General features: G+C 33.4%; 3 protein-coding genes across 4 annotated transcripts; all 3 read right to left on the reverse strand.

Moving 5' to 3' along the window:
- Nucleotides 1–398: 398 nt before the first annotated feature.
- Nucleotides 399–3266, reverse strand: LOC118027693 (transcription factor MYB83). The gene is made up of 2 exons (XM_035031125.2): nt 2750–3266; nt 399–1656 (listed from the first exon to the last, which is right to left on the reverse strand). Exons 1-2 carry the CDS (start codon nt 3043–3045, stop codon nt 963–965), a joined length of 990 nt encoding a protein of 329 aa, XP_034887016.1. The 5' UTR covers nt 3046–3266; the 3' UTR covers nt 399–962.
- A 5273-nt stretch (nt 3267–8539) lies between these two features.
- On the reverse strand, nt 8540–13235 carry LOC118027692 (ATP synthase subunit O, mitochondrial). Its single transcript, XM_035031123.2, has 6 exons — nt 12967–13235; nt 12655–12705; nt 11902–12145; nt 10634–10746; nt 9159–9245; nt 8540–9083 (listed from the first exon to the last, which is right to left on the reverse strand). Exons 1-6 carry the CDS (start codon nt 13090–13092, stop codon nt 8955–8957), a joined length of 750 nt encoding a protein of 249 aa, XP_034887014.1. The 5' UTR covers nt 13093–13235; the 3' UTR covers nt 8540–8954.
- A 3773-nt stretch (nt 13236–17008) lies between these two features.
- Nucleotides 17009–24063, reverse strand: LOC118027689 (imidazole glycerol phosphate synthase hisHF, chloroplastic). Of its 2 annotated transcripts, XM_035031117.2 has the most exons (19): nt 23748–24062; nt 23547–23629; nt 23309–23403; nt 23114–23217; nt 22843–23012; nt 22642–22756; nt 22275–22330; nt 22144–22182; nt 21638–21736; nt 21128–21190; nt 20980–21042; nt 20793–20875; nt 20509–20617; nt 20195–20248; nt 19374–19461; nt 18874–18911; nt 18194–18299; nt 17658–17824; nt 17009–17359 (listed from the first exon to the last, which is right to left on the reverse strand). In XM_035031117.2, the coding sequence occupies exons 1-19, from the start codon at nt 23911–23913 to the stop codon at nt 17300–17302; spliced, it is 1758 nt and encodes a 585-aa protein (XP_034887008.1). In that variant the 5' UTR covers nt 23914–24062; the 3' UTR covers nt 17009–17299. The 2 variants fall into 2 exon arrangements, with proteins under 2 accessions (XP_034887008.1, XP_034887009.1); XM_035031118.2 differs by lacking the exon at nt 20980–21042 and having other exon boundaries at nt 23748–24063.
- Nucleotides 24064–25910: the final 1847 nt, after the last annotated feature.

Consider the following 25910-nt stretch of genomic DNA (forward strand, 5'->3'; position numbering starts at 1 on the left):
TCTAAACATTTCTTACATGTCAAAAGAAAGTTTGGTCCTGTCCGCGGCACTTACAACCAATCTAGTTAAATAGCTAAACTCAAAACTTTGACTTGCTCCGCTTGGGATCAAACAGGTCAGAAACCTCTCTTTGACAGATAATATTCATTTTCTATCTTTGACAATTAATTTGACACGTTAGGTAAAGAGATTTTCTTTTAATTTGGGGAAAAAGGAGTGTATTCTAATATAATTGCTGAGTGAGATTAAATGATGTCAGATTTAAGTAACTTAATGATTACATCTTGATATATTGATAGATTGAAGCTCAGGAGACCAGCTTCCAATGAGGAGAAAAAAATAGGAGCAGCAGGAGCACCAATTACACATAAACAAGACGTAGAGAAAGAGTCTTTGACTGTATGTAACAAGATTCTTCTTATTAACGTAAGGTACTGTGTTACATTATCCTTCTCATCACATCTCATCTCCCACTAAGAACAACCTTCTCCTCCTCATTATTTTCTGTTTATAATTTGTACATGCTACTACACAACTCACCTACTAATCATGCCTTTATTTCCCTTTCTACACTCTATACTGCTATTCACATTTCTCTCCTTCAAGGGAACGATGATTATTGCACCAACTCGTTCCAAGAAATGACCGAATGCCTCGAAGAAACCGATCCAATTACATACAAAGAATCTCTGGCCACCTCTAATCTCTAATTTGCAATACTTATTGCATGCCTTTCCAGCAATAAGGATAGTGTTCACGCGTAAACTTCTTTCACAGCTGGAAGAAACAAAAGGTATAGAAAGAGCAAGCAGAACATTGATGGGGAAAAAAAAGAGAAAGTTTGGAAAAGAAGTTTGTTTTGGTAATTTTGAGGAAGAAAGTGTATGCCCAAAATTTCCTAGGACATAGCATCGATAGCAAAGGGTAGCTTTATGAGAAGGGGGGGGGGTAAGGGTAGATGGTTATTCTACGTGGAAATCATGTAAAGGAAAGGAAGTTATGTTTTCCATTAAACCTTCAAAATCCCATTCTCCCATTCTTAAGTTTTCTCCTTGCCAATGATTTTCAAGCCCCAGCATGTCCTCTACTTTAAATCTCTGATCAGTATTGTTGAAGCAAGTGTTATCGAAGCAAGTGTTATCGAAGCAGTTGTTGCTGTTGCTTTTCATGGCAACTCTGTTATCACTCACTGTATTATTCTCTTCAAAGCTTCTACTCTCTAGTGGTGGAAGAGAAAGATCACTTTCTAGGCCCGTTTTATTAGTGGCCTCCAAAATCCCATAATGATCGCCATAAAATCCATCTCCCATACCCACTTGTGTCAAGCATGTAGGCATGTCAAATAAACTCGCTGCACCAGTCACATCATAGCGGTTGTTGAGCATGGAGAAAGAATCAAATTGGTTGCTTGTGATCATACCTTGCATGGATATGGATGATGAGGAAGATGAGTCCATGCATAGAGTCATAATGTCAGGATCATGCATGGGCATGATATTTCCTATGGCATGATCTCTAGGCTCTGACGAATCACTGTCATTTGGTGAGGATGTGGAAGTGTTGTTGATCTTCAATCTTTTCTTTAATGTGGAGTTCCAGAAATTCTTTATTTCGTTGTCTGTCCTTCCTGGAAGACGTGCCGCGATCTGAGACCACCTGCTTTGTTTAAATACATAACTGTGAGTCTGTAACAAAAACGTATCCATATATATTCAAAGCATGCATCTTAGTTAAGCTGAAAGCTGAGAAGGAAGGGATGAGCACACGCTTATTTCTCTTCCTACTAGGCAGAATATATATTTCCTTTCTTATCTCCCCTGTTGTTTCTGAACAGATTCTGCTAGGCATAAAGGAAACCTCTAAAAAAAGGGCGACAAAAGTTGATTAGTGCTCTTTTTTTGTGTGTGTGGGAGGTTTTTTCAGAACTGTTCATTTTAACTTTTCTATTGTTAAGATTTTTTATAGCACTGGACCAATTTGGATTAAATTAACATGATAAGTGCTATGAGAATATTCAGCGAAAATTGTGCAGAACGTTAATGATTTATGGATGATCAAATTAAATGAAGCTGGAAATTAATTAAGTCCAAATAAGAGGCATGTCAGAAATTTTTAATTGTTGGTAAACTATTCGGTCCATATAACAAACTTATAAAACCAACTGTAAACTACATATATTCTCACAGGGCATATCAAATTGATGACCCACTGGAGCTAGGAGCAATGGCATGCTACAGTAAATTAAGAGAAGTTAATACGTAGTTTAGCGCGCGCACACATTGACAACTCCTCAAAGCCTCTAGGTGAAAATAATATAAAGAGAAGGCAAAATGTGGATGAATATTACTGGCATTCAATGTTTCTATACATTATATCCACTTAATATCTACAAATGTCTGGGAGGTTTTTATACTTTTCTCGTCACGAAACTGATGAATAATTAACATTATTGCAACTTGTCTACGCTACACATTTGTTACAGCTGGTACTACGTACTGTATCTTGTGAATTTACAAGTAATTAAACTAGGTCGGATTACCAATTTGTTTAAGTAATTTCTAGCTTCCTTTTTCTTTCTTTTTCTTATCCATGCATGATCGATCGATCCAAGAGTATCTTGATGTATTTACAAAACGAAACAGCGGCAGGAACTGGGATTGTTGACATAATTAAAATGTTATACACACACACATAACATTATTTGGTTGACCGTTATATATAAAAGAGAAGAATAAAGAAAAAAAAATACCTGTTGCCAAGAATGGTGTGCAAATGGATGATAAGCTCTTCTTCTTGAGGAGAAAAGGCGCCACGCTTGAGGTCAGGTCTCAAATAGTTAATCCAACGAAGACGGCAACTCTTGCCACACCTTTGCAAGCCAGCATTCCTAGCAATATCACTCCAACACCCTTGTCCATTAGTTAACATATACTTGATGAGTTTCTCATCTTCCTCTGGTGACCATAAACCCTTTCTAAGTTTGGCCTTGTTAATGCTACTATTGCTCGGTACTCTATCTTTGCCCACTAGATCCGGCTTCCTCATTGTGTTTGATAGTATACTCTGATCAGCCAGCTAGCTAGTACTACGGGAGCCTTTCTTCTCTTTAAATCTTAACTTGTTTGATCGAAATGAGAGAAAGCTATATAGCTAGGTAAATGATAAATATTGTTAATTTGTAGTCGTATATCAGAGAGAGAGAGAGAGAGAGAGGGAAGAGGACGCTTCATGGAGTGGTAAGACTGACGATGATTGTGATGGTTGTGGGGTTTGCTTTACAATAAGAATATGAAGAGAAAGATCAAGAGAGAGAGCAATATTTGTGTCTGTTGTTGGTTGATGGGTAGAGTGGAAAACGGATTGGAGGGGGACCTCCCTAGCTCATAGAGAAAGAGAAGGAACGGTTGGTCTTCTTGTCTTTGACTCTATCTTGTCTTTTTCGATGCATTTTTCTTCACTCACAAGGTAATCATCATGTGTGTATGAGACAGATACAATTTTGCTTCCACTTCACATAATGCTCTCTTTCTCTCTCTAGGTTTATACTTCTAAAACACGGGTGGCAGGCTTCAAATCCAGAGAGAAGATATGCACAGGTACTTTTAGTACAACATTTTCTCCAGCTAGGGCAAAATTATTGTTGCATATTAATTCGTTACATGCTTGTCTGTTGAGCTTGATTAATATTACTAGCTAGCTAACGTGAATTGCATTCAAACACAATCTCTTTATTGTCAGCTAACTGCCTGATAGTATTTGCTTCTCAAGCAAATTACTTTCTCATTTTCCTACTAACAGAAAGCTAGTTATAGAGAAGAGATATCTTTTTGCAGCCAGAGCGCTTTCTTTTCCCTAGAATGCTTGCTGTCATGCAACTTAATAAGATTATATTTCGTGTGGCAAAATAACAGTGATCATATATCCAGGGGAAAAAAAAAACAAAAAGATGAATCAGAGCGTCCATCATAAGTGCCAGTACCTGATTAATCATTTTAGGAAGCACAAGATAGGTGTCAGCAGTCCTCTGTATATAGCTGTAGGTACAAAACTATGTCCATTTCATGTGTTAATTAGTTGAGGACCTGAAAGGACATGAAGGATAAAGGCAGAGGTTAATGAGCTAATTAAGCAGATAATGGTAACATCAGTAAGATTGGCATGACTGTGTTCATAGATAAAGTTAAGGTTTCTCTTCATTTTCAATAAGGACATCTGCTTGTCTTGTAAGGCTATGTGAACAGTTGAAAGTAAAATATTTATATCTTCATCAATTCAAAGAAATTTATGCAGAAGTATTTCATTTCTTGTCTATTAATTTGGCTTTTGCTTTTCAATCTTTAAAACCCCAACATCATTATAGAATATAATCAATCTGATATTCAAAATCATCTTCATTCCACATCCTCATAATCATAACATTAATTATTAATGTTGTTATAGATTTATCCTATATACACTTCTAAGACAGCAAATTCCAGTACTCTTTATAATTATAGTAAATAAGCTATTCCAGGACCATTATATATATCATGTATTGTTTGTTGCTTTTAGCAAGATAATTAAGGCAGAAAATTAATTATTAATTAAGTTCAGGAATGATCAATACCAAGATATTCTCACTTTGAATCGGAACTAAATGACCTTGACAGGTGGTCTTCATCAGTGATCAACAAGCTTGGCACTATTTGATATGGAGACCAGAAAATGAGAATTTGAGCATTTTAGCTATCTCAGGCAAAAGGATACCTCGTAGCTTTCATTTTCTTATGCGCTGGAAGAGTTATCTATCTTATAGCAATGTCCTTTCCTTACCTAACCCCCTCTTCCCTACATGCCACGAATTGCTCTATGGAAGCATTTCATGTATAATATGAAAGGAAATATATACAGTATCAGAAATTTAAAATTAGTCATTGTCCAAGCCAAATAAGTATTAGATGAGAGCTAGTCTTGGTCAATTCTTGTGAAACAAAAGGGTTATGGAGTTGTTCAGTCCTTGATCCTCTATTCCTCTGTGTCGACAAGGACTGCAGCAAATTTTCTGGTAAAAAGCAACTACTGCAAAACTCTGAAGCTACTCAAATGGTTCCAAAGCATTCTCTTCTGTCTAAAAACAGCTGTCCAGGCCAAAAAAAGAAAAAGAAAAAAAAAATCTACCTCATGCTTATGAGGCTGTCCTAAGCAACATATGCCCAACTTTGTTAGGAAGACAAGAAAGACCACGTAGCCTAGATAGTTGTTAACTTCGTGCCCAGAAATGTACATATCTTTGTCTGCCTTCAAATATAAGGGGCCAAGAGCAAATAATTTCGACAGTGCTAGATCAAATTATGACTTAAAAAGCAAAAAAGAACTCTCGAGAACCATGAAACAGAAGTGAAGACAAGTAAAATATTTTGCTCGATTATCATATAGCCCAATGTATTCATGATCACCTTAAAAGGTCCACGACGCTATGAGTGTCCTTCCTTTTTAGGGCATCAATGCCAAAACGGAGAGTGATAAAATGGAGATGGAGGGTTTTTAACAATGGCCCCCACGAGAAGTGATCAGCTCAATTATTTGCTTGCCTTTGTGCTATAGATCACGATCCACCGGCCCTTCTTTTCCCTGAGTTTGTTCTACATACATGGCTAAGACATGAGTTGATTATTTATTATTATATTTTCATGTAGAGATCAAATAGAGAACAGGATTTGCTTCCATTGTAAAACAAGTCACACATCACAAATTATTAAATCTGAGCTAATTAATTCACTCGAGATATAGAGATCTCCATGACCAGTTATGATTTCCATGGGTCTCCATCTCTTCATCACTTCTCATGCAAACAATATTTGAACCAAACATTCGAGATGACTTCCTTAATTTCCAATGTTGCAGTGACTAGCATAAGATCCGCGTTTTGTGTGGATTGGTCGTTATCAATATATAAATCACCCAAAAAAAAACAATAAAATAATAATTCTAGTACATATAGACCAAAAAAAAAAACCAAACATTGAGCATTATAAGCTCAACGAGGAAACACCTTAAATTGAAGCTATATATATCCCCAATTGCGATCTTGAATATTATTAGTAATTGATCTATATTTATATGTGTGGTTTCAAGGATCACTGAAACCAACTTGTACTGAAGAAAAATCGGAAGATGTTGAAAACATTGAAGCTGGTAATATTTTCACTCGTCTTCATCAGGTTTAATGAGAAAAATATATACTATACGTTTTGGACCAATTGCTTTCCAACACAGGGGGGGGGAGAAAAGGTTGATTCGTAACAGTGAAGTTTTGAACCGTTAAAACTGGTAATATTTTTTAACAAAGGTTGATTGGACCAATTTCCGTGCTCTAATCCAAGTTGTAGCAAAAGTTTTTTTTTTTTTACGTAAAACAATATGCAGGAGTTATACATCAATAAAAAAATTTAGCAAATAATTAAAAAAGTTGATGTGGTCATTTCATAATATTATTTAGAATTATATACATTAAAAATATTTAAAAAATTATCAACATTAACTAAAAACTAAGTTGAAAAACTAATATATAAATATAAATTAAGATACTTTATTTAGTGTCGTGGGAAGCTAATTTCGTTCTTTTCCTAGATAATTTACTTGTGTTCCACTACGGGTCACACTAAAAAAAAATATAATATATAAAAAAAGCACAAAATTTATAAAACTGTTTTTTAGCGGTAAAAAAAAAAAATTGTGAACTCTAGATTTGATAAATATTTTTAATAAAATATAGTTGATGATTATATGTGTTGATGAATATTAAAAAGAGTTGTTAACACTCACTAAAAATTAAATTGCTAAACATATATAGATTAAGATTTTTGATTTTGTATTGTGAGGAGCCCCTTGTTTAATTTAAATTCATCTGTAACAAACTATTTTGCAGTGTGATTTTTCCTTGTCTCATTAGTATTTTTCCCTTTCTATTTCATTATTGAGAGGAAGATATTTTAGAGTGACTCGAAACTCAGGTTAATATCAATCATGGACCTAGATAGGTTTAATGACTTTTAAAAAATAATATTTTTTGTTTAATTATATTACAGTAAAAATAGACACTCATAATAAATTAAGCAACTGAATCAAATTCCAAAAAAAATTATGATGACTTGTATAAAAAAAAAACATTTGCTAATATTAAAATTTTTTAAAAAAATCTATAATTTTATTCGAAAACACAGATTAGTGAGGTTGTTTTTTACCAAAATAATGTTGTTTTGAGTGTCTTTTCTTCAAAAATAAAATCAAAACTTAGGTTGATACTGCCGTCTCGAATTGAGTCTTGTAACTATAGGCTCTTTGTCAAATCATTCAATAATCATATCTGAGGCAATTGTAAATAAACATAAATCCCAGATTCCAAAACTCCAATTTCAAAGTTTTGGAGCCACTTTCAAACGTTAAAATTCACATCAATCAAGCAAATCTCTCAGTGAGAGTCGTAATGAGTGTTTGATAGTGTGGAGCAATGTCAGGTTTCATGATATGAAGTTATAATAAGCAAAGCAAACCACTGGTGTTATGTATCCAAAATCCATGCATTCATTTGCATTTTATATGTGCAAAAAGCCACTGTTGTTGCTTCCATTTTCCAACCCAAATGCTAAGAAATTTATAGCTTCTCATATTATGCGTTAGCCCTTCAATGCTAAACAGGTTCGCTCAATCAAGGTAACTAATGGGCTTTTATCTATGGCGAGAGAAGCACCATCTACGAGATTCTCAGAATTGCTACTTTGTCACCGTAACCTTACCCGCATCTGCTGTTGTGAGTTTTTTAAATTTAATAGCTCTTATTTTTAAATGTTTTTTGAAAATAAATGTGTTTCGAAAAAATATTAAATTAATATTTCTTAATGATACTAAAAATAAGAACAGAGAGAGGTAAGAAAATAAATTAGTGTGGACCATGACTAGGTAAGATAATGAAAAATAAAAAAGAAAGAAAACAACGAAAACAAACGCAGCTTTTTATGAAACTAATGTATGCGAGTATAAATGGGATCAAAGATTGTATACACGCGCATAAACGAGATCATTGTACACGCCCATGAAAGAAAATTTGATATAAAAAACTTGAATTTAGAACATAATCAAGAAATCTTACCAGCAAATATTTGTTTAGTTCGTGAAAAAATGAAGAAAAAAAGAGAGAGAGAGAGAGAGTCAGACTAATAAATTAGGACAATTCACCTTTTTATTTTTATTTTTATTTTCTTTTAATTTGAAGAATTTATTTTCACTATTTTTTGTATGTTTTAATATTTTGTTTACCTTGATTAAACATGATCTATATAAAAATGTGAAGTTTAGAAGCATCCAGTTTAAAAAATTAAAAGTACTAACACTCGAACATAAAAAATTTGTAGTAGTTCCACTAGAACAGAAATTAAAAATACACTCAATGTTCATGTATACTTGGTGTGTAATGCCAACGCCAATTCAATGACCACATCATCGTGCATTTAATGAAATCTAATATTACAAAAATAAACAAATATGTAAGTTCACATTCAAATAGAAAAAATAAAAGTTAGTGCACTCAAATAAAATAGTTCACGCATCAAAAATATCATGAACTCCACACTAATTAGTCTGCATCCAACAAACTAGCTGCTGTAGGAAAACGAAAGACAACACAAAGGAGCCCAATGCGAGCACACGTGCGCTTAAACTCAATGTGCAGGTGAGTAATCTTTGAACAATTATAACCTTCAAAAACATAGTATCACCGAAATCTCAGCAAGAAAGTAAAGGTGTATTAATGATTGCCTGCACAGATTTTTATTTGCGAGCATCCCATGTCAAAAGGGTGCCGTACAGGTGAACAAATCCAAACAAGAAATACAGATAACTTTTCCTTCATGGAGCATTGGCAGAAATTGGTCCAGAGGTAACCTGGAAAACTTGGATGTTATTAGGTGTGGCACCTTTCAGAGGGCATCAAAGTCCACAGGCTCACGCAGGAACCTCTCCATCTGCTTCGCCCTAGTTCTTATGGACATGTCAAACAACTTCTGCTCAAACTCTATCATAATCCCCCCAAGAATACTAGGATCAATCTGGCACAAAATAAGACAGGATAAATTTCACTGTGGCATAGTATCAAACTAACTAATTTGGGTAATAATGCTCACCTTTTGTTCAACCTCAACGGTCTTCCCTTGTCCAATAATATCCTGCAGCGTTTCCTTCAATTCCTTTTCCTCTTGTGGGGGTAGGGGCTGGCATAAGAGTGTAACAGTAAATTCCAAATATCAAGAGGTAAAACACTCTGAACTCAACAAGCACTTTACATAGCAAGGATCAACTAGGCTGTTAGGTCATAAGAAAATATGAAATTGAGCAGAGCATTATTCAAGGTATGGAATGAAGGATGTGAAAGTAGCCAAAAATTATCACAAAATCCAAATTACATCATAATTTCTTTGCCCGTGGAGATGCCTAACCTGGTGTACAAAACACCAATTGATTGGTAGATAAATAAACATTAAGATAATTTTATTTTTCTAGAGAAATAAAATGACGGTGCAATGATTAATTAATGCCAAAAGCTATATGAAGTGAAAGCATCAATTGATTATATAAATTTCTAGTACTTCAAACATTACATGCGCATGTACTCCTAATGAGAAAACAAAGTCACACTACTTCAACGGAAAACGAAAGATTAAAGACAACTAAAGAAAACAAAAGGCAAACTCACTGATCTCCATGATGCATTTCAAGAAAATCCTAACTAGCTAGCAACTTGAAGGGGCCTGAGAATATGACCTCTTGTAGACTGGAAAAGACATGGATGGACCTCTCATGTTGCATTTCAATAAAATCCTAATTAGCTAACAACTTGAGGGGAGCTGAGAATATGGAGGAAAATTTTATGGTGCTTGGGAAGTACCTAGTAACATCCTAATAGTTACTCTCTAGGACCCACTTTGAAGAAAGAAACAAACACAAAGAAGAGATAATATAAAATTCATAAACCACCAAAAATAATAAGAATATCTTCACCTAGGATTTCTCTCTCCTACTTATATCTCTCCATTTCTTTAAAGTGGATCACAGAGGGTAACTAACAAGATCTCGCTAGTTACTTCTCAAGCACCATAAAATTACTCAAATATAGCCTACTGTAGACTGGAAAAGACAAGGATGGCATGGAATAAGCACCATATCGAACTTAAGCAATAATTGTGTCCCCTTAAGAATTTTTTTATATTATTTTTACAAAAGCAGAGCTCTTTAGAGGTTTAATCTTGCTTCTCTTTATCGCCTGCATTACATACTTTTCAATGAGCAAGAACTCCACTAAGAATAACCAAGAGAGTGTAACCCAAAATAATATTGAAAAGAACCATGTACAAGGAAGGGAATCCTTAAAATCTATAACAGAAGAATATCAGAGAGTGTGTTTCATGTAGCCTAAAAAGGAAAAACAAAATGGAAGGAAAAAGGCAAAAAAAAAAGAAGCAAAGACTGTCCAGGTGCAATAGACTAAACATACAAGTTGCAAAAAGGCCAAGTGCCAAAGGCTAACTATACAATTTATATAATGGTCATCATTATTTTGCACTTCCAACAAAAATATTTACCACTGAACAGCCAAACTTACCATGATAGTTGTGACAATAGCTTTTATTATCCCCTTGTCTGCCATGGTCAGCTGCTTGAATTTATTTACAATGCTTTCCAAGTAATTTAACCTCCCATTCTCAGCCACTATAACTGGTAAAAAGGCAATAAAGAAACTTTCAGATCATGATGATGCAGTGAAATGCAAAAATAATTACTATCAATTGCCAAGAGATCACCAAGAAGCTATACTAATAAATTACAATCAAATGTTGTATGATAATAATTTCTTCAACAAAGGATTTCATCGAAAGAAGATTGACATAGATTCATTTTGGTATAACCATGTCAACATGGTAAAAAGAAATGCCACTTTATCATTATATGTATATCAAATATAAAGCATGACATCGGCATAAGTTCAAGCCTGATATAAGTGAAGTTCAGTACAAGGTAAAATTTGCAAGACAGATGGATCCAAATGACTATACACAAGGTCAAAAGGCCTTCAGCTACAGTTCCAGCCCAATGCAGGACAGCCTATTAAGAAAACAAACTGCGAGAGGGCCTTTAGCTTCTGGTGTCAATGTGTTAGTTCTATCACATCATAGTATAAATAAGCTATTAGACTAGCCAACAACACATAGAACATCAAGATCCCATCCCCTCAGGAAGCTGCAATCCACCTATGAAATATCCTGAGGAGCATACTGTCTCCTATTACTGAGAAAGAGGACAATCTTGTAAGTCCTCAAGATCCAGCAGATGCTTAAAAGTTCTTCATTTATCTACCAGGCCATATTACCATGATGCCAAGAAGGAAATGATAATAACAAAACCAAAGACAGTCAGACTAGTTTAGCCAAAGTAAGAATGCATAAATCAATAAGAATACCAATTAGCCACAGATCATAAAGGTTTGAACATCGAGCTTTACAATAGGTAATAGCCTTTGTCTGTTTCTTAAAATTCCCAGAAGCAGATATAAGGTTTGGGGAAGCATTTCAATCCTAAGTGTGTGGGAAAACCAAGAGATTTATCAGCTAAGCTAAGCCAGATGTCCAGATTTAATTACTAGAAAAAAATCACTTTAACAAAGATATACAGAAGTGCTAGGGAAATTTCTATATATTCATAGCATTGAGCACGAATAAACAAAAGCTAAATTTATGTTGGCCCAATGAAAGACAGTAATACATTAATCTACATGTTGCTTGAATATTTACCACAAGAACTTAAAATTCACTATGGTCAGAAAGATTCGGTTCTCAGGCTTCAAATACCAATTACAAGAGAAGCTTATCTTACCCAAAAAATTCTTCGTGATTTCTGAAAATTTTGCTGTAGCACAAATTTCATTAATGGCTTTGACTCTAGTATCAGCTCGCACTGACAAGTCCTTCAAGAACAGAGAAAATTTTGGGCTTTTCTTTGAAGCCTCAATGAGGTCAAGAATTTCAGACTCAACCTGATCCAGCACCTTAGACCTTTTGGCCGCTACGAACAAAGCAGAGGCATAGTTTCCAGTTCCCCCGTATAAAGTGATAGGCAACTAATACCATAAAAAACCACCAAATCAGGATTAAAACAAATAAATGCAGCTAATTTCTGATTTTGCATGACTATCTCTGCACTTCAATATATGTTTAGCTTTGACCTCTATTTCCTAGATTTATAGACTTCCCAAAATTCCCTTGCATTAACAGAATGAGGAATAGATGCTGATTTACATTTATTACTCGGAAGCCCTGGAAATCTAGTCAGCTCAGGTTTCAAAACATCATTTACTAGATTTCTATATTACTGTGACCGATTTATCGTGATATCATAGGAACATGAATTCAGAAAAAAGGAAAAAAAAAGAGTTTCATAAAAAAAATCTTTTTTTTCTAAGCAAACATTGTCAGAACAATTTTCAAACACTTCTCAGTAAGTTGCAGTAACAAGAGTAAAAAATCCTCCTTTTATTTACATGGCAATCAACATAAGGTTCAAAAAATCACGTGAAATATGTGTAGCATGAGAGAAACCAAAGTCTAAAATGCCAATGAGATCAATTACCTTGATTTTCTCCTCCTTCCGCGCAGTTGAAGTGCTGAGATTTTTTGAGGGCTGCAACAACAAAATGGCCCAACAAATTTAGATGCCTCATTGCATCGAGTAAATTAATCATTACTAGGTATATAGAGTGATCAAAAATTTCGAGAATAACGCCTGTCAGAGGCCGATAATGCTTAGTTTCGTTTCCGAGAAAATGAGATATTTATTGAATAGAAATAAAATTAGGCATCGAACTCCAAAAACAAATCAAAATAACGCTCTGTTTGGTTTCTACGAAAAAATCTCTGTAATTGAATTGGATAATTTTGTTACCTGAGATGCGGTGAAAGCAGGGGTCAAGACGGAGCGTTGAATAGCCGATCGTTGAGTAGATAGAGAATCAGATCTCAAAATCCTGTTGAGAAGAGGGAGGCCTGATCTGATACGAGCAGAAGCCATTGCGAGCAAGATACTGAACGGAGAGAAGAAATGTTGTTGTTAGAGGAGATGAAATCTTTTAGGGTTTGGTGACTGGTTGCGAGTTGCGACTGACGGAGTAATTTTTTATGCCCTTTTGCACCTGTGCGTCACTCAAGGTTGCCTTCCTTTTTTGTGATGCTCAGGTTAGATTGTGACACGCGTACGTGGAGTTGAACCTCTCTGTTTGGCTACGGCGTAGTATGTTGTCTGCTCATGAATTAGGAATACCTGCTGATGATAATGTTATTCGAAAAACCAGCCGACAGCGGAGGAAACTGTTAAGGGCCTGTTTGGTAGCTAAGCCAATTGCGTGGTTGGCCACGCTAAACACTACGTTATGGACTTGATCCGGTTGGGTTTGATAGATTAATTTGATAATATATTAATTCATTATTTAATTTAGGGTTGGATCAATGTAAAACCTGATTTTAAAAAATATATATATAATGATTGACGGCACCAAGACAGTCTTGCAACAAAAAACCACGACAGGATATTTTTTTTCTAAAAAGAGGATAGATATTGATATTACCGGGGGGCGCTTAGAAATTTTCCTGCGTTAAAGAATATGAATTTTACGAAAGAGTACATTTATTTTTTTTTTTAAAAGTATTTTTTAAAATTAAAATATTTTTTTTTATTTTAAATTTTTTGTTATTATTTTTAAATTATTTTATATGTTGATATCAAAAATAAATTTTAAAAATAAAAAATATTTTTTAATATATTTTTAAATAAGTGATATTTTAAAAAATAACACAATTATAATATAAAGAAATAGATATCCATCCACGGAAAAGGTAGTTTCCATCGAGCTTTCAATTCCCTTTTTCCAAAATATTAGGTTTCTAAACTTGGAGAATGGCCTTTACGTCTTCTTCTTCTTTTCTTGTTTAATGAATATTTCCTTTGCTTAAATGAAAAATAGATTTACGGTCATGCTCTTAGAAAAAAAAAATTATATATATGCATAGAAGGATTTTTATATTTTTTAAAACAGTAAAAGGGTAGATTAACCTTGTACTTCAAAAAAACAAAGGCTATTACGAGAATGTTTTAGTTTTTTTCAACTAGTTTTATTATTCTTATTAGGTTTTGTCATGGACGTTCTAGTGATTTTAAATTTTAAAGTATTATTAAAAACAATTATGATACGTACATTTGCACTATTTAAAGGGTGCATGAAGGATTTTATGGTGGTCAAAGTCCTGCTTCCACCGTGATTTTGGGAGCAGCGCTTTGTCCTCTTTCAAGAATGTTATGTGTGCTCGTAAAAGAGGGGTGGGTTGTAGTGGAAGTTTTTTTTAAATTTAAATTTTTTTAATTTCATCTTTGATATTTTTTTAATTTAATTTTTTTTAATTTTATTTTTCTAATTTTAATTACTTTATTTTTCACTTTATACTTTTCTTGTTTTGATTCATTTTTTTTTTATTCTCATTCTTTTTTATTATTATATTCTTATCATTTTTTTAAATTTATTTATTTTTTTAATTTTATCCTTCAATATTTAATTTTATTTTAGTTGTTTATCCAATTCCAGTCCTTATTCTTTTAGTAACTTTTTGTTCATCATTTTTTTAGTTTTTTTTTTATCAATTTAGCCCCTAATTATTTTATTTCATTTTTTATACCATGTTTGGTCTGTATTGGTTAGGTTTTAAATTTTTTTATGGTTGGATATTTTACTTTATTATTTTTTCATGGTTACCTTTTAATAAGGCAATCTTTAATTGAAAATTGAATTCTTTGCAATCTTTAATTGAATTTTTTTTTTAATTCATTATTTGATAGTTACCTTTTAATAAGGCAATCTTTAATTGAAAATTGATTTTTTTAAAAAAATTCATTATTTGATATTTGGCTATTAAATCATTGGCTTCATTGTTTTTTGCGCTTTTTTTTTTTGAGTTATCTGATTTCATATCCTGGATAATAAGTTAGTAAAGTTAATCATGGTTACCTTAATTTTTTTTTTCCTCATTTTTTTATGAGATTGATTTTTTTTAATAATTTCATACTTTGACATTAAATTATTACTCGTTGAGCTTAAGTGATTTTTTTCACTTTTTTTTCTACAGGTTTATTTAAGTGTGGATAAATTAAGCTAACCCAAGGTTGACTTGTATTTTTTTACTCAATTTTTTTTTATTTAATTTTGATCTTTTTGGCCAGGTCTTTTTTTTGGAAGTATAATTTTTTTTTTATCGCGATCTTATGTCACATGTAGTGGGTTAGTCGAGCTAACTTGAGTTGACTCGGATTATTTTCCCTTGATTATTTTATGATTTTTTTTTAAATTTTTTAAATTTTCATTAAATTATTTTCCCTTGAGCTTTCTCATTTCTTTACTTTTCTTACTACTTGGTTATTCTGAAAGCAGGTTGGTAAAGTTAACTTGGACTGACTTAAGGTTTTTTAACATTTTTTTATTAAACTTTGGTTTTTTTTACCAAGTCTTCCTTTTGAAATTCTTTTTTTTTTTTTTTAATTTCAATCTCACATCGCAGATTGTTGGTTTGTCAAGTTACCTTAAGCTAACCCAGGCTTTCTTCTTTCGCGTTGTATTTCTTGAAAAAAAATTTATTTTTAACATTAGATTATTAGATCTTAAAATTTATAATTTCTTTTTATTTTTTTATACAAGTTCTTTCAGTCTCATATTTCATATTATATTCTAGTTAAATTTAACTCAGGTTATATCAAATTATCTTTACTTCAAAAAAAAATTCTAGTGTTGAAAATAATTTAATCCGGATCACGGCATACACCTATCTAGTATCCACGCACACAAATCAACATTTTGATGATTTTGAAGCATAATTTTAAGATCCATCTTGAGAACCAAACTAACTTGAAAGTTGACCCACAATTGAACGAATAAACTTGAAGATTGACACAAACCTAAACTATGATTATTTTAAATTCCTGAAACAACATTGCTTCTTGAAGATTTTTTAATGAAAAAACAAAAAATGTTAATGAAGAAAAACCTACTTAAACTAATTTTCAGGTTAATGAATTTATGAGTTGAGACGTGTTTTGAGGTAAATATATCAAAATTGTCATTTTGAGGTCATGTACGCCAGTGGCCACTGCATTGGAAATTTCCTTTAATAAAGCCCTTTCAATATACTTGAGGTTCGTGGAATAATTGAAGAAAAACGGGGTACCAATTGATGTGTGTGTGTGTGTATTCAACCTTCATTTTAAAAACATAAGATAATTGATGTTATTTAAAATAGAGCTCACTTGTTTCATTTCAAAAATAAAAATAATTTTACAAAAAATATATCTTTCAAAGAACACTTAAAAGTACGGCGCTGGAAGCAAAAGTTGGGTTCGGTGAAGAATAAATTAAGCCGACCCAGAAATCAAGTGACGTGAATGTATTCTTTCGCACATAATATGATGTTGAATTTTGGTGGGACTACATCGAAATTTCATATGCCCTTTCCATGATGCACGCAAACCTGATGACTTATTATTTTATTTTATTTTTATTAATATAAATATCTAGGTTAGATTACACATACCTTAACTAATTTTATAAATTTTTAAATTAACAATCATGTAAATTTTTAGAAATTTTCCTTTCTTTTTTGAACAATACTTATATGCACATATAAAATTAACAAAAAAAATCAAATATAAAAATAAAAATGAACTCAAACCATCTAATAAGGTTAGGATAGTAACCAGAACCCAAACACATTTCTAACCTTAAACAACCAAAATTCAAGAAAACATCAATAAAAATTAATTTTTAAAGTATTTTTTATTTAGAAATATATTTATTTATTTATTTAAAATTATTTTTGACATCAACATATTAAAATAATCTAAAAAAAAAAAAAAAAAATTGAAAAAAAAAAACGAAAAAACAATCTGGATGTCCCTAAAATTTCAAACCAACTTTTTTATTCAAAGCGATGCATGGTGTCCCGCAAGCAGAAGAAAATTCCAAAGCAATTTAACATAAACATTGCTATTTTATTTTTTCTGTTCCTATGACGCTCATGAAATTTCCAAGAGAAGTACTGGAAGGAAAAAGAAAAGGAGAAAAAAAATCCGTTTCTTTTCCCCAAAGAAGTCCTGCTCCGACGGCTGGACGAGTCATCAGAGAGATTCATCACACAATGCTGACTTAACCAGTGCATAAAAAAAATGAGGACACAAAATTGAATTAGATCCTGACTTCTATGCCTTCCTTCAACAAGTGCTCTTTGACAGACTGAACGGGCACCTGCAAGCCAGAGAGTTTGAGATTTTGCAGTGCGGTTAAACCAATAAAGAAGATGACATGATAGAACATTGTATGCCTGAAGCTCTTAAACATAACCCTAAAGCTCCATTTGATGGAAGCAAAAGGTAAGCAGAATTTGAGATTTTCATGTTGTAAGTTTCACAATATAGGAGCTCCAACTCTAATGGTTGATCAAATGCAATATCTGCCATCTCATGTAAAAGATAAAAGGAAAGAGCTGGTGCAATTCAAAATGTGAAATGTATTCAGTGATAAAAAACCAGCACGTTTTCTTTACCTCTTTCCTGTGGAAAATGCCAGCAGCGAGGGCAGCAGATGCATTTGTCTTTGAGAACACATCTGAGAAGTGTTCAGAAACACCTGCACCACTACTTGCAATCACAGGGATGCTCACGGCATCGGAGATCATCTTCACTAGATCTATATCAAATCCTTTCCCTTGACCTGAAAAGCAACACTCGTAATTTTGAAATTTGAAAGAAACAACATATCAATTCTGTAGCACGCCAAACACAATATATGAATGCACGTGCACTGAAGGGAACAATAAAGCCTCTAGAACCCGTTGAAATGGTATTGAAGATGGTCTAGGACAGAATGGATTCCTGTTTTCTACATAAATATGAAACAGCAAAAAAAAAATACCAAGAAGTTGCGACCATCAGATTATATTTTATGGTTTCAAAGAAACAGTCTTGAAATCATTGACAGCCACAAATCAATGCCATCACTTCTAGGAAGATTAAAATAAAAAATCAGTCATGCTATATTTTCTGAAGAAATGGTTCAAAGTTGAGAAATAAGAATCCTCACCGTCACAATCAATGCAGTTTAGTAATATTTCTCCCGCCCCCAGCTCTTCAACTGCTTTTGCAAGTTCATAAGCTCCAATTGGTCGACCTTCTCGCCCACCATTGATCTTAAAAAATGATAAAAAATGAGAGAAATGGTCAATTAATTTTTCCAGGACTGGGAATTTGTAGCGTGTCAAAGTACAATTACCACAAGCAACCCACCATCAGCACTGAAGCCAGGGTGAAGGTGGTTATGACAAAATTCTGTTTGACTGACTCAAATTTGATAATTCAGGAACATATTTAATTTATAGTCTTCTAAAAGTAGTGGAGTTATTTGAGCATATGAAGGAACTCAAATGTAGCTTAACATGTCAAGAGTAACATCTGGAAATTAAAGCGTGTGTAAGTGCAGAGAGAAAATTAGCATTCCTCTATGAACCTCTTAGTCCTTCCTGGTGTCGAAATGTACTATATCAATAGAATATCAGAAATTTTACCTTGGTTTCACATGTATGCACCCTGGCATATATGTAAACAGCACCCTAGCACACGTGTGCATTCTAGAGCTTTTAAAAGGTTTGTCATTTTTCTGGAATTGATGGCTAGAAACCAAATCAAACAGAGTGTAATTGAAAAATAACACCATTCCAGAATCAAGGTTCAGTCATAATTGCATGAAGAAAAAATAAAGCTTACCGTGCATTGATACCAGGCATATTCTTCTCCATTTGGACCTGAAACAATTGTGAAAACCTAATAAGTAATAACCATTCAACGTTCAATCTGATTGCAGAGAACATATCTGAGTGCAAAACTCTCTTATGCGTGCATACACACTCTATGCCCATCGAGAAGGGCATAAGAAGGAAATGGATAGTGAGAGCTAAAAGCATGGTTAAGATCTTGAAAACAGAAAGAGGTAAATGATGAATAACAGTTAAACAACTTTGCTGTATGATGATAGATATCAAGTGAGACTCGGGATCTTGTTATTATTAAAATCACTATTATCTTTACTTGGGAATATTCCTATAGATCTTCCACACCCATTCCACAAGTTGAGCACTTAAACCAATTGCAAGGCTTTTTGGATCTTCTAATGGATTTAAAGAATACCATGAACAACCAGTAAAAATGTATTTAATTAGCAGATCTCAAAGCAGTAAAAATAATTAGCACAAGAAAATTCTCCTTGCCTGGTTTAGTCAACTTAATAGACTTGAACTCCACATCACTAGGATCATTGAGGTACACTCTACGAGGGTCAATACTTACAACAACTGCCTGCAATCAAGTATTAACTAGTGTCATGTCACTAGAAAGAAAAAACAATACTAATAACATTCTATAGGCACACTTGGCAATTAAATATAAGCCAGCTTCATGAACACAAACTTTTGCATCAGCCAATCACCATGGATGTTCTTCTACAGATGCAATAAAATTGAAATGATGTGAAAGAACAACCAGATTAGCTAACACTACTATGTCCGTCTACCTTGATGAGTGCAAGAAAACCTTCCATTTCCATCTCCCGGTTGCAGTTGTACAAAACTTAAAACTAATTTTTGAAGGGGAAAGGGAGGGAAAAAAGAGAATTGAGTACAAAATGGAAGAAGCTAACCACCATAAGATTAATTACATGCTAGAAGAGCAAGATATGCCAAAGAGAACATGAAAAGCCAGTGAACTTAATTTAGTTCATGAACATGCATAAAGAACCAAACTGGAAACTGAATTTTAGTTTGTAAGGTGCTATACAGAAACGAGGCCAGCAACATTGTCACCCCAGCAACTAAATAAAAACTGTTTTGTTAGTACCACTAAAATGATACATTTCCCAACTAGTCGATCATAATCATTTGACAAGATCTATCTAAATCATACATTTGAATATCTGCATCCTTTTATCCTCCGCTACTCTAGACATCCATTTAAGAGCATTTATGTGTTATAAAGGCAACGCTTCCTTACAAAGAGTGGTGGTTTATGTATTTCAAACTACACATGAATTTACCTGATTTCCATAAACTCTTGATATCTGTTCTATGCTGCTCTTCCCAGTCTTTACCTACAAGTGAAGTCCAAGGGCAAATAGGAAAAAAACACAAGGAAGTCGATGAAAAAGATCTTTTAAGTAAATAGATACTGGAAGTACTACTGATGGGGAATGGAGAAAGACAACAATGGTAATTAATATTTGATTGTTTAGGAACTTTAATGTTGCATGATTATTCTGGATTTTAGTGTTATTTAGGAGTGTTAGTATTGCTACCAAACTAAGGAAAATTAGAACACTCCTAAATACCTTAGTTTACACCAACTGCATACCTTAGTTTTCAGATATTCTTCTGCAGCATGGACTGCATCACTTCCAATAGAAATCTTATCAGCCCCAGACCTGAAATATTCTGATGCAACTTCCAAGCTAGAATAATACCTGAATGGAGAATGGCTTAATGATAATATGCCCACGCACCTAACTAACAATTAATGACACGTGAAGATGACAAGGAAACTTTAAAATTGGTGAAATTAGGGGAAAGATCGCATGCATACTAGTTGAAAAATGTTAAACCATATGATTGATCTGCCACATAACACTGAAATCTGACCTGCCATTTGAATCAGTAAAATCTCTAATTCCACCTCCAACCGTCAATGGCACAAAAACATTTTCTGAAGCGCGTCTCAAAACCTTCAAGAGCATGGCAAAAAGATGAGATTATGGCTAAATGAGACTTCTGTCTACAAGTTACCAGCAATATTTTTAGCAAGTAATTAAATAGCTACAAAACCAACCTGCAACATTGGCACATCACCCAAGGGAAAATCACGGAAGCCAGTGATATTCAAAAAACTAACCTGAAATTCAACATTAACACATTAAGCACAGTACTGCTCCCTTGGTAGTATATGGATCAAATTAAGAAGGGTAAAAATACCGCACCTCATCAGCACCATCATTGTAATACTGTCCAGCAAGCTCCACTGGCTTGCCAAGGTTTCTAACCTGAGCATAAAACCATTAATGAGATGCAAATGCATATTTCCACCAATGGTTACAATTTAGGAAAAGATTGGGACCAAATGAGTGCATTCCCTTGGAATCATCAACTCCTTTTCTTTTTTTCTCAAGGAAATATAATCAACTTTTTTCAGATGAAAACATAAATCCATCAGCACAGCACTAAAACATTCACCTTAAAAGAGATTTAACTGGAATCAAATGAACTTCTGAAGCATGTCCAAGAAAGAAACGCAGACAAAAAAGCTAAAGCATTTAACAACATAATTGAAAAATGCAAGATGTATGTTTGCTTAAAATTTATGTATCTTTTTCCCATTTCAAGGTTTCACAAAGTGCCGATGCTAATTTTTTCCACTAGCACTCTCAAAATGCAGTGGTCTCTAGCCACATGCCAATCCCACGTGATGCAAGTGGTATTCTTCATCATACCTTACTCTGTTCTGCATGTTCCCTTACATCGTACTGGTCTCCTTTCGTTACAACAAGATCTCCTTCATCATTTGTCCTCACATCAAGACAAGCAATTACCTGAAGTGAAGCAATAACACTGAGCATATGAAGAACACATGCAGATACAAAGATACTTGGATAAAAATGATTAGTTCAAGAGTTCATGTGCATTTATCCGAGCAAGTTACTGCGGGATAGAATTGTCATTTTGCTTGCTTCAGTCCCAGTAATTATCAGTTAAGAGAAATATCTATAATCCCATAAATGGCTACAAAACAATGTACTATCCCACAGAATCGCATCAATATATAACTGCTTTAAGATCTAAAGTTATCCAAAAACTCAAATCCAAATAGATGATAAATACAAAGGATGAAAAACCATTAAAACCATTCAGACTCAGTGTAGTTTCACAATAAAAATTGTAGCAAGGGCAAGGAAATTTTGAAACCACTAAAATAAAACTCGAGGTCAGCAACTATTACCCTCTTTGCAAGTTTCGATGCCTTCCCTTCAGTACGCTTCTGTCTTCAAATGAAGTTTCGTTTCATTAGATGATTCAATAAAGAAGTTAAGAGGCATAGAAGATGCATTGATTTCAGAGTACAGAGTCTACCCCTGTCAAAGATGACTTTGGAAGCAAAAACCTCCTCAATACTGAAAGACCAACATCTGTGACAATCATTTTAGATAATATCAATCAGTATTAAATAGGCAGTCTTAATTAACATTCACATGCTAAAATTATTTTAGATATATTTTTCATACGCTCTCCACCGCATATACAAGAGACTCAAGATTGTCAGGGGAAAAAAATTCCAAATCCAATGGTAAAGTCTCAAAGGAGAATTTAAGCTCCCCCCTCAAATAAAGATGGACAGCAAAATGCAATCTTCAAGATTGTTAATAGGAGGCAGCTGCAATTTAATCACGTTCACAAACCATGAGTTAAAGAAAAAAGAAAAGTAAGGGTTACTGCTTGCCTCCACTCTTCTCTGGATGGAATTGAACAGCATGCACATTTCCCCTTCTAACAGATGCTATAAATTCATCACCATAATTGCAGGTAGAGGAAATCCACTCTTTATTTTCATTTGACTGCAAACGAAAGATCATAAACCAAATATACACGTGGCAAAATTATGCGACAAGATCAACAAAAGATGAGAAGAAGAAAAACGCACTGGCATGGCACGATAAGAGTGAACAAAATACACATGGCGGTTTCTAATGTCATCCAAAATTTCAGAATCTTTAGTGATTTGCAGAGCATTCCAACCAATATGAGGCACTCTAAAACCATGTGAGGAATCAAAACGGCCCACCACTCCGGGAATCATACCAAGACCACCCACTGATACAAATGCAGTAAAACTCCAAATTAAACAACTCCACAAGGAAAAGAAAGAAAAATGTCAAAGCTGCAAATTCAACAGACAAAAATAACAGACTGACCTGGACCATTCTCGTCGCTAGACTCGAAAAGTAGCTGAAGTCCAAGACAAATGCCTAAAAAGGGGCGATCATTCTGAATGTAGCTACACAGTGCTTCTCCCATCCTGCACATGTTAAAACAACAAAGAAATAGAGAATTGTTCGATATTTGCAAAAACAAAAACAACCATTGGAAAAGGGAGAGAAAAGACAGACCCAGTGTTGTTAAGGACATCCATGGCAGGTGCAAAAGCCCCGACACCAGGAAATATAAGACGCCTTGCGTTTAGAATGTCTTTCGGAGTTTGCACCTGTTTGATTTTTATTCCATTTTTCCCAAAACAGATAAAATAAAATCATAACTACTATATAACATTACTTCTGTAGACCAAAAAAAAAAAAAAACGTGAAGAAGAAGAAGAATTAAATTAAAGGACGTAATAAAAAAGAGTACATCTTTGATTTGGAAACCGAGATGACGAATGGCATTTCGGACACTACGGACATTTCCAGCACCATAATCAAGCAGAGTCACTACTGCAAAATCCATAAAAAAAAAAAAAAAAACAACAACAACAACAAAGAGAAGAAGTTTCAGTAATTGATGGTATTAATAGATGTTTAGATAGAGAGAGGAGGGGGAGAGGAAGCGGACCTGAATCATCATTGGAAGCACGAACTGAGAGATTTCTACGTGACTTGAGCTTAAAAGGAGAGTGGTTTCTATAAGAAATTTTTGAAAGAGATATAAGAGAAGAAGAGGAGGAGATGGATGAAGTTTTGCAGGTAGAAGAAGGAGAAGTAAATGGTGCTGCCTCCATTGCAGCTTCCTGAAACGACAGCTTCAGCTGCGTCTCTTCGATATTACAAGGCTCCTGTTAATTTTCAGTTGTCGATTTGGAAGCGTGTTCTACTTCTAGGGTGTCGCCATGAGTCATGATGCCTCATTTCGCTTGCCGCCCTTTTTCCCCGTTCTTGTTGTTGTTTCATGTTCTGGGCTAAGATCCTGGCGTCAGCTTGGGCCATTATCCACTGATATGGATTTGGGTTTCATGTTCAATGATAATCGAACTAAACAATAAGTAGAGAATTCTGAGACGGGGATGGCTCGCCTGGTAATTTGAGTTTCCGTTTGACACAAGTCTAACCTAATAAATAAAAAATAATTCGGAATCACTTAAAATTAATTAATTAGAAGTTCTGATTTTTTCATTGATTAGAATTTCTATTCAATTTTTTAATCTTTTTTTATTAAATCTAACCAAATGTATATGACTCTTGTTAAGGTAAAAAATTAAAAAACAGCTCCAATTAATTTGCAAAAATCATAAGAATCTGAATTTAAAGAATATTGTAAGAATGTTAATAGCTTCAAATCTAATTTAATAAGGATTAGGCTCTAGATTTTTTTAATACCGATCTTTGGCTTGCAAAAGCTAGCTATGGAATCACTATTTTAGGATAGTCCTTGGGCCTGTGTTTAATTTTAGGGCAGCATTGTGAGAGATTGATTTGTTGTTTTTTCACGCTGAAATAAAATATTGAAAGCTAACCAAATAATTCAGGTAAAAAAAAATGGCAATTAAAAAATCCATTCACTGTCAAACTTTATAACCTGTGCGGGCATACGATGCAATTAAAAATAGGTATTCGTCAATTAAATTTATGATATAAATAAATACATGATTTATATGTGTATCATGCTAAAAATAAAATAGTTGTTTGAGAGTGTAATTATTGTTTTTTTAAAAAGTATTTTTTATTTAAAAATATATTTTTAATATTAATATTTCAAAATAATCCAAAACATTAAAAAATAAGCAAAAAAAAATAAAATTCAAGGAAATGGCTCTATAAAAGAACAAGACAAAAAACAATGGGCTCAAAGGTAGGCTGCATGAGATATATGGTAGGTAGGGTATAATAGTAGTTTGCTTTTTGTGTTTAAAATTATATTTGGAAAAATATTAAATTAATATTTTTTTAGTATTTTTTATTAGTTTTAATATGTTAATATCAAAAATTAAAAAAATATTTTAATATATTTATAAGTAAAAAAAATATTTTTTAAAACATATTAAAATAATATATTATATTATAATAACAGTTATTTTTTAAATTATTTTTTATTTAAACATATATTAAAATAATTGGTTTTTTTTATACCATAATACTACCTACTACGCTTAATTGAGTGTCAGGGATCATGTGTACGTGTCGTTCACGCGAACATGGCGTGGAATTTTGGTGACGGGCTGCTCTTCGAACAAGGAATATGTGGCCTACATGGAAGCATCGTATGCCCCTTCCAATGTTCACACGAATCGGATGCATCGTCTACCACTGTACATCATTGCTGGCACGTGTCCTTTCCTTTTCCTTTTCCTTTTTTGAACAGTACTTGTACGTGCGTATATAATGAGCAATTGGTTAAAAAAATTGTTTTTGAAATTCTCTTCCATTTCAATAATGTTCGCACGAATTAAAGAGCTCAACGTGACAACTAGCAATAATCAAATGACACTCCTACTATATATTGGAACAATGGAGTTTATTGCATCACTTAATGGTGTGATAATTTTCCTTGTCCTGGTTTTCATGAGGATTATGTACGAATAGAGACATGAAACAAAAGAAAATAGAAAAGAGAGAGACCTGTAGCTAATCACAAGATGGGTTCAAAAACAAAGAGCTGCGGAAATTCAAAATAATATTTTTTAAAAAAATTAAAATGACAATATATTTGATTAAATCGAGATAATACGGGTTAATTTATTAAATTCATAACTTGAATCATGAGACCATGATAACCTCATAT

This window comes from Populus alba, chromosome 9 (genome assembly GCF_005239225.2).
Source record: "Populus alba chromosome 9, ASM523922v2, whole genome shotgun sequence".
Taxonomy (NCBI): domain Eukaryota; kingdom Viridiplantae; phylum Streptophyta; class Magnoliopsida; order Malpighiales; family Salicaceae; genus Populus; species Populus alba.